The following is a 9634-nucleotide window of genomic DNA, read 5'->3' on the forward strand; positions in this document are numbered from 1 at the left end:
CGGGACCGGGGAGGGACCGGACCGGTGGATGGGAGGGACACGGGGGTGGCACCGAGAGAGGCCGGACACGGGGGTGGCGCTGAGAGAGGCGGGACACGGGGATGGCACCGAGAGAGGCGGGACACGGGGGTGGCACCGAGAGAGGCGGGACACGGGGGGGGCACCGAGAGAGGCGGGACACGGGGGTGGCACCGAGAGGGGCAGGACACGGGGATGGCACCGAGAGAGGCGGGACACGGGGGTGGCACCGAGAGAGGCGGGACACGGGGGGGGCACCGAGAGGGGCGGGACACGGGGGTGGTACCGAGAGAGGCGGGACACGGGGGGGGCACCGAGAGGGGCGGGACACGGGGGTGGTACCGAGAGGGGCGGGACACGGGGGTGGCACCGAGAGAGGCGGGACACGGGGGGGGCACCGAGAGGGGCGGGACACGGGGGTGGTACCGAGAGGGGCGGGACACGGGGGGGGCACCGAGAGAGGCGGGACACGGGGGGGGCACCGAGAGGGGCGGGACACGGGGGTGGTACCGAGAGGGGCGGGACACGGGGGTGGCACCGAGAGAGGCGGGACACGGGGGCGGCACGAGGAGGGGAGGGACAGGGGGGTGGTTCGGGGGGGGGGCGTGGCGGGGGCGCGGCCGGGCCGGCGGAACGGAACAGAACGGAACGGAACGGAACAGAACGGAACGGGCAGCGGGCGCAGCCATGTCCTTCTGCTCCTTCCTGGGGGGAGAGGTGTTCAAGGACCACTTCCAGCCGGGTGAGGGGGCTCCCCGCGGGCTCCGGGGGGGTCACCCGGCGAGGCGGAACCCTCCGGGGGAGCGGTTTGAGGGGGGTTTGGGGGGTTTCCTTCTGCGGAGCATCCGGGCGGGGGTCCCCTCTCTGCGGCCCTTGTTGGGGTGGGAGAATCCTCCCGATGGGGACGGGGGTCCCGATAGGGGGTTCCATTCCTTGTGGGGATCTGCCCTGCGGGAACCCCTATGGGGAGTGGGGGTCCTGCCCCTCCACACCCTGCCTGGCCCCGGGGGTTCCCTGGGGCTGTCCCGGGGTCCGGCAGCCGCAGCTGGCAGTGCCCCATGTGAGTGCTGTGTGTCCCGTGTCCCCGCTCTGACCTGACCCCGCGCTGTCCCTGCCGTGCCCTCTCGCAGGTATTTACGTGTGTGCCAAGTGTGGCCATGAGCTGTTCTCCAGCCGTGCCAAGTACGAGCACTCGTCGCCCTGGCCGGCGTTCACCGAGACCCTGCGGGAGGACAGCGTGGCCAAACGCGAGGAGCGCCCGGGGGCACTGAAGGTGCGGACCCCGAACCCTCGGGTGTGACCAGAACACCCCCGGGCTGGCTCCACATGAGCCCCGGACTGCTGCCAACCCCTCCTTTGCTCCCCCAGGTGACCTGCGGCAAGTGTGGCAACGGGCTGGGCCACGAGTTCCTCAACGACGGCCCCAAGAGGGGCCAGTCCCGCTTCTGAATATTCAGCAGCTCGCTGAAGTTCGTCCCCAAAGGTACCAGCGCGGCTTTGGCCCCTGCCCAGCCCAGGGAGTTGTTTCTGGCACGCTGAGAGCGCTGCACTGCTTGCAGCAGGGCGGCTCTGGCCAAGCTGATAAGGGCAGGGAGCTGCTCCTGGGATAAATCAGGCTCATTGTGCTCAGCTTGAGGCTCCCCCAGCTCAGCTGGAGCTCCTGGCTCTCACCAGCACCCAGGGATTCCATGGATTTGGGGGTGGCTGAGTTTTGGGGGGTGCAAAGTGAGGGCAGGGATCCTCTGTGCTGGGACTGAGGGGCTGGGGGGTTTGCTGGGCATTCCCTGGGGAAGCTGTCAAAGAAAAAAATGTTGAGGAAAGGCCTCAGCACAGCCATGAGCTGCTGTCCTGCTGGTCAGGCTGTGGTGGTGGGAATGTTGTGTAACAAAAATCCCCAAATAAAAAGGGCTGCTGGTTCTGGAGGAAGAAACACGAGCCCTCATTGCTCCTCCCCTGTTTTTAGGTAAAACTGACCTGAAGGAGAAATAAGTGAGCTGCTGCACCTGCCACTGCCCTGGGCTAATCCTGCCTCCACTCCTGGGATGCACTGACCTGCCAAGGGACCCACAGCAGGAGCAACCCCAAGGAGGCTCCTGGTCCGAGTTTCCCCTGATTTCCTGGTCACGGTTTCCCCTTGATTTCCCTGTCAAGGTTTTATTCCCTGATTTCCCTGTCAGTTTTCCCTGTTGCAGTTCCCCTCGATTTCCCTGTCCTGGTTCTCTCCTGGTTTCCCTGTCCTGGTTCTCTCCTGATTTCCCTGTCCTGGTTCTCTCCTGATTTCCCTGTCCTGGTTCTCTCCTGGTTTCCCTGTCCTGGTTCTCTCCTGGTTTCCCTGTCCAGGTTCTCTCCTGGTTTTCCTCTCACAGTCCCCCCTGGTTTCCCTGGCCCGGTTCCCCCTGGGGCTGTTCCAGCTCCACCCAGGAGCTGCTGTGCCTGTGCTGAGCCCTGGATCTTTGCTGTGACAGTGTCCAGAGGCAGGCAGGCTGTGCTGCAGCCCAGGCAGGCTGTGCTGGCACTCCCAGGCACTCAGGCAGGATTAGCTGGGCTCAGGCTCGGGGTTAATCCCTGGAGCTATTCTGGGATCATGCTATGAAGTGCCCCATATAAACCCTGCCAGGGTGCTGGGGCAGGGATGTTTGATGGTCCCACTGGCACATCCAGGGGTTTCCCCCTGCCCACCCTGCAGGGACGGTTCCACAGCGCTGACCCCGACCCTGCCTGGCCTTACCCCTGACTCAGCACTGTGCAATCCATCCCGGGGGCACTCGGGGTCCTGCTGGCCCTGCCCTGTGGGAGGGAGCTGGAACTGGGCCCAGGGGCTGCCCTCGGCACTGCTCAGGCTCTGGGAATTGTGGCTGTGCTGCCTCGGTGCTCCCAAGGGCTGCCACACTCATTCTCCTCAATCCAGTGCCTCATTGCTGCCTGTCCCAGGAGCCAGATCCTCCTCTGGAATGGATACACCAGGATTTTAATGAGGGAAGGGGCTGCTGCTGACCCCTGGGGTTTGGGGGGCTGCACCCACACTTGGGGACACCTTGGGGCCTTTTCTCTCCCCGTGTTTTCCCTCAGTCCCACAGATCTGAGGGCACCGGGGGAGGTTTGCCACCCCAGCTCATTCCCTGGAGCTCACTGCTGGACCTGTCCATGCTGAAATAAAGCACTGATTCACTGTGTTGGAGTGTTGAACACGCTGGGAATGGCATCCCAAAGCCCTGGGCTGCTCCTCTGCTCCCTGGCTGAGGGCTGGGGGATGGAGGTTTGTGCTTTTACCTGGAATCTCTTCCCATTCACCAGGTTTGCCATTGGAAAAGAGGTTGGGGCATTCCCAGAGCCAAAGCTGCACTGGGAAGGTTTCATTTCACTCCTCTTAGCACTTTTCCCCAAATGAAGCCAGTTTCAGCTTGTTCCAGGGGTGTTCTTGGTCCTTCCTGGGCACAGGGAGCTGAGTTTCACACCAGAACTTCCCTGCACAATCTCTGCAGGTCTGGAAGCCACAGCCCTCGGTCTCACAGGGGATCTTCACCCCTTGGAGCTGGATCCTGGATCCCTGGAGGCTTGAGCTGGGCTTTGCTGGGCTCCAGTTCCCTGCTCCAAGGGGTGAAGTCCCCTCTGGAGCTCAGGTGCCAGTGCCAGCTCTGCCCCCATTGCCCTCAGCTCGGGGCAGCCTCCAGCTCTAATTATTCACCAGGTTCCAGTCTGAAGGTCCAAAGTGCCTTTTCACTGATTAATCCTTGGGTCTTAGGGCATTAAGGGGGGAATTGTTCCCTGGGAGGGTGGGCAGGCCCTGGCACAGGTGCCCAGAGCAGCTGTGGCTGCCCCTGGATCCCTGGCAGTGCCCAAGGCCAGGCTGGGCAGGGCTGGGGCAGCCTGGCACAGTGGGAGGTGTCCCTGCCATGGCAGGGGTGGCACTGGGTGGGCTTTGAGGTCCCTCCAACCCAAACCATTCCAGGATTCTCCAGGTCAGGTAACATCCATGGGGGCCCTGGAAGGGTGGCAGGAAGGGATTTTTGGGTGCTGCAATGGGAGGAACCCTCGGGAATGCCAGGCAGGAGGGGATGGCAGAGCTCCCTCCCCATCGTGGGCAGCTGTGCCAGGGATCCAGCTGGAATTGCTCCATCCCATCCCTTTCCTGTAGCCCGTGCCAGGGGGATTTAGCCAGGATTGCTCCATCCCTGCCCTGCCCGCAGCAGATCCAGCCCGGATTCCAAATTGCTGCTGCCTTGCAGTTTGTGGGTGCGGGCACGGGAGGGTGCCAGCGCCTTTCCCAACCCTTCCGGCAGGGAAGGGAAGGAGGAGGATGCTCCTGTGGGATCCCTGCATCCAGCCCTGCAGCTACGAGGAAATATCCCCGGAGCCAACACCCCCTCGGGGATGGTTTAAATAGGAGTGGGGTGTTTTCATGGGAATCTGGCTGGAGATGGGGTTTTAGCAGGAATGTTGAAGTCCTGAGGGTGGAGAGCTCCAGGCAGCGCCTGGTGCTGAGGATTTAGGATGCAATCCTGCAGGAGGGATCCCATCCATCCCATTATCCCATCCTATCCATCCCAGTATCCCATCCTATCCATCCCATCCCATCCCATCCCATCCCATCCCATCCCTTTATCCCATCCCATTGTCCCATCCCATCTCCCGAGCACCCTCAGCCCTGGGCACGCACTGTGGCCCCTCCCGGACCCCGGGGCACTCAGGATTCCTCTTTTCCCCCCTCACTCCCGGCCCGGCCGTTCCCTGTGCCGTTCCCCCTCCTTCCATTACCCCACTAATGACAATTCCGCCCTAACAGAGGATTTTCCCCGCTCGGGCGCAGCCGCCCCGGCCCGGCTTTGACGACGCAAATTCAATTACGTCTCCAGGCCGACGCAAACTTCCCTGATTGTTTCAGAAATCGCTCATTTCCTCGCCCGTAGCCTCCAGCTGACCTCCCTTTGGAGTCTGGCCGGATTTTCCCGCACGCCCCGCACGGGACCTGCCCCTGACCCTCCCGGGACGGCTCCAGCCGCCAGCGCAGCATCCAGAGATTCAGATTAATTCTCCAATAAGACAACACAGCCCCACAGAAATGATATCCGAGGGAAAGGCGATGACCTGGAGGCGCTCGGAAGCTCCAATTACCGCTGCTCCTCGGAGCCGGTGCCCGGCTGCTCCTGCTGCACCCCTGGAATTCCAGCGGCTGCTCGGCATGGCAGGGATGGCTCCTTCCATATCTGTGTGATTTTATTCCATGTTCTTTATTAATGGATTTTATTTTTATTTTATTAGTTATTTAATTTATATTATTTTTAATTATTAATTTTATTATTATTATGTATTATATATTATATACATTCCTTATATATTATATATTTATATAATATATAATATATAATATATATTTATTATATATTTTTATTTTTATTTTTAGTTTAGCTTTTTATTTATTTGTTATTTATTTTATTTTATTTTTAATTATTATTTATTATATATATGCATTTATTATACATACTACATAATATATAATATATAATATACAATATATAATATATAATATATTATATATAATATATTATATATTATATATTATATATTATATATTATATATTATATATTATATATTATATATTATATATTATATATTATATATTATATACATTTATTAGATAAATTTATTTTTATTTTAGTTATTTTATTTATTTATTAGTTATTTTATTTTTTAAATTTATTTTACTTTATTTCATTTATTATTTTCCATTTCTCTTTATTTATTTAATTTTATTCATCCTCTGATCCACGTTTTTTCCTGCTCCAAAAGGCCAGGACCCCAAAGCAGCACTTTTAGGGGGTTACACATCCTTGTGGACAGGAGCACAGCCTGGTTTGGGATGCTCTGGCACCCTCATGCCAGCAATCGTTGCCTTCATGCCAAGCTGTGCCACCTCCCATCCCTTGGTGTCCTTTGTCATCATGCCAAGCTGTGCCAGCTCCCATTCCTTTGGTGGCCTTTGGCACCAGTTTGCTTCGAAGGGATTTATCTGGGTTTTTTTGGAGGCTGTGAATATGCAGGTGTTGTGTTAAATATGGGAAATAAAGGGATGGAAATTAAAAAAATTATCCCACCCCATCATGATTTCCTGGGGCTGGCAGGAGGAGAGGAGCCTCCATCACCTCACCTGTCCCAGCACCTCCAGCTGCAGAGAATCCAGGATTTATTTATTCCAGTTTATCCAGCAATAACAGCTTCACCCTGTCCCAAACCCCCTCCGGCTGGCCCTGCCCGATCCCTTCCCCAGCTCTGGTTGAACCTCCCAGAGCCACAAGGTGGGGAAATTTGTTTGTTTGGGGTTTGTGATGTGTGTTAATTAGGGAGATAACGACTGGGGACGCCCACAGCGAGTCTGAGCACGCCGCAAAAATGTTTAGCCCGAGGAAAATTTTAATCCTTTTTCTTTCCCCCCTTCCCTGGCTGTCGAGATGTGACTTTTTAAGGCAATTAGTGAGGGTTTAGCTGTTAATCAGTCATACTTAGACGCTTGCTTTGGGCTCCCATCTCCGGCTCCCAAGTGAGCATCGCCTGGAATCGCCAGCTCCGTTTTTGATGTGGGAAAATCAAAAATGCCTGTCCCGGGTGGGAAATGCCTGTCCCGGGTGGGAAATGCCTGTCCCGGGTGGGGAAAATCAAAAATGCCTGTCCTGGGTGGGGAATGCCTGTCCCAGGTGGGAAATGCCTGTCTCAGGCCTTAAAGGAAAGAATTAAACCAATTATTATCTGTCTTTTTGTGATTGTTGTTTATAGATATGATTTTTTAGACTGTGTTGTTCATAATTCACTAACAGTGTGAGAAGTTTTTACTTTGAGGCTAATTAAGTCTCAGTTTAGTGAGGTGCGTTATAAAGAGACATGTTACTCTCTATTAAATGGGGTTTTTTCACTTTTCTTTCCACCCCTGACTCAACAGTGACAGAGAATGTTCCAGGCTGTGCCAGCATCACTCCAGCCCCGTGCCAGCATCAGCCTGGCCTGGGAGTGCTGGGCCAGGCTTGTGCCAGCACTAGTCCAGCCCTGCCAGCACCAATCCAGGCTGGAGAGCATCGGTCCAGCCCTGCCAGTATGAATCCAGCCCTGCCAGTATGAATCCAGCCCTGCCAGCACCAGGTCAGCCTTCCCAGCACTGCTCCAGTCCCACACCAACACCACCCCAGCCCTGTGAACACCCTGTGAGCCCCAGCTCATTCCTGTGAGCCTCATGTCATTCCTGTGAGCCTCATCTCATTCCTGTGAGCCTCATCTCATTCCCGTGAGCCTCATCTCATTCTTGTGAGCCCCATCTCATTCCTGTGAGCCCCAGCTCATTCCCGTGAGCCTCATCTCATTCCTGTGAGCCCCATCTCATTGCTGTGAGCCCCAGCTCATTCCTGTGAGCCCCATCTCAGCCCTCCCAGCAGCATGCCAGGCCTGCCATCATCATCCCAGCCCAGTGAGCACCATCCCAGCACCATCCCAGCCCTGTGAGCATCATCCCAACCATCCCAGCTCCATCCCAGCTCCATCCCAGCTCCATCCCAGCACCATCCCAGCTCCATGAACCCCATCCCAGCCCTGTGAGCACCATCCCAGCACCATCCCAGCTCCATCCCAGCCCTGTGAGCATCATCCCAGCCCTGCCAGCCCCATCCCATCCCAACCCTCCCAGCACCATCCCAGCCCTGCCAGCACCATCCCAGCCCCATCCCAGCTCCACCCCAGCCCCACATCACCTCCATCCCAGCTCCATGAGCCCCATCCCCGCCCTGTGAGCATCATCCCAACCCTCCCAGCTCCATCCCAGCCCCATCCCAGCCCCATCCCAGCCCCATCCCAGCCCCGTGAGCCCCATCCCAGCCCCGTGGCCACCCCGGTGTGCCCCCGCCCCAGTCCCCTTTTGGGGAGGCCGATGCCCTCGGGGGCTCTGTCCCCACGTGCTGCCGTTCAGACGATCCCCCGCGCTGTCTGCAGCGGTGATTTGTTGCTTGTAAAGCCGCCGTGATTAAGTACAGTTTAGCCTGCCGGTTTCATGTCTTATCATGTTTCATCTCGCACAAAAGACATTTTCGGTCTATTTTCGACTTCAAAGCGAGCGCTCCTCGCGTGACCATGGGGCAGGCGGGTCTTTGAGCACAACCTGCACGGCATTAGCGTCCCTTGATGTTCCCTGCCGAGCGAGGATGGATGGCTGCCCCGAAAGGCAGCTTTTCCCTATTGTTTTATGCACCCGTGATTAATATTTCATGTTCCCACTGCTGCGGATTTGCTGGCTGGCACTGGCCTGCCCTGACAGCGCTTTCTGCATGTTTTACATGTCCAGCTTTGTGCTCTTGGACACGGGAGTGCGGCTCTTGGCAGGGTCCTCGGGGCTTATTGAAGCCTCCTGCCCCAAGTTTTTGGGTTAAATTTGTCCTGATGGCATCAGGGAGGGTGGGGGGCTCTCCTTGCCCACCCTCACCTCTGTCCTGTCCCTCATGGAGCGCCCTTGGCTGGGCCAGATTTTGGGGGTGCTGTGGCCCCACGGGATGGGGACAGCAGGGATGGCACCAGGGAATGGATCCTGCACTCTCGGCTTTTGGTTGATAATTGCTGCCCCAGATGTGCAGGGTGTCTCTGCTTCAGCCCACACAGCTGAAGAACGAGTCTGGACTCTTCGCTTCTCAGTCTTGAGGTTGTTTATTAGTTATTATATATAAAATTTTCTCTCTGCCCAGCTGAGATCTGCTCAGCAGGGCAGCCACAGGCACTCTGTGTTGTCCTTTTATACAGAAAACTACGTATAACATATTTACATTTAATTCCCAATGCCTATCACCTGTGTTAGACAGTGCACTTCTACTCTAAACCAATCCCAAAGTGCCAACAGCACTGCAGAAAATGGAGAACAAGGAGAAGAAGAAGAAAGGCTGGACATGCCCAGTTTCTTCCATTTTGCCCCCACAACCCCCATACCAAAAATCCTGAAATCCACACTTTCACCCTGTGATAATTTTATTATTCCACCATTCAAACCTGTGTGACTTTCAGGTCCTCATACAAAGCTGGTAACTTGCTCCAGGGGTCACAATCAAATCCCCAGGGTCTCTGATCCCCACAACGGGGTCCTTGGTAACTCTGGACACCCAGAGGGATGCACTGAGCTCTGACATTGGTGCCACCCCTGTGACACTGGTGTCACCTGGGTGCTGCCACCCCAGCCTGGCACTGCCATGGGGCTCTGCCCCCCAGCTCCAGAGGGAGCCTTTGCACAGGATCCACCACCCCTTCCACACCACCATGCCCAAAAAAACCCCACGGAATTCCCACCCAAATAAAATAAAACAATAAAAATAAAATAAAAACCATTTTATAGGATAAAAACCGTTTAATAGAGAGTAACATCCCCAAAATTTTATAGGATAAAAACCTTTTAATAGAGAGTAACATTCCCAAAATTCTATAGGAATAAAAACCGTTTAATGGAGAGTAACATTCCCAAAATTTTACAGGAATAAAAACCGTTTAATGGAGAGTAACATTCCCAAAAACCCCACGGAATTCCCACCCAGGGCAGGTGGAAAGAGCCCAGGACCCAGAGCAGTAAATGAGAATAAACCCAGGGGCTGTGAGGGCAGGCTC

General features: G+C 55.7%; 1 protein-coding gene across 1 annotated transcript; it reads left to right on the forward strand.

Annotated features, from left to right (window-relative positions):
* Nucleotides 1-626: 626 nt before the first annotated feature.
* On the forward strand, nt 627-3191 carry MSRB1 (methionine sulfoxide reductase B1). Its single transcript, XM_063171614.1, has 4 exons — nt 627-760; nt 1149-1291; nt 1387-1501; nt 1982-3191. The coding sequence occupies exons 1-4, from the start codon at nt 706-708 to the stop codon at nt 2005-2007; spliced, it is 339 nt and encodes a 112-aa protein (XP_063027684.1). The 5' UTR covers nt 627-705; the 3' UTR covers nt 2008-3191.
* Nucleotides 3192-9634: the final 6443 nt, after the last annotated feature.

This window comes from Melospiza melodia, chromosome 18 (assembly GCF_035770615.1).
Source record: "Melospiza melodia melodia isolate bMelMel2 chromosome 18, bMelMel2.pri, whole genome shotgun sequence".
Taxonomy (NCBI): Eukaryota; Metazoa; Chordata; class Aves; order Passeriformes; family Passerellidae; genus Melospiza; species Melospiza melodia.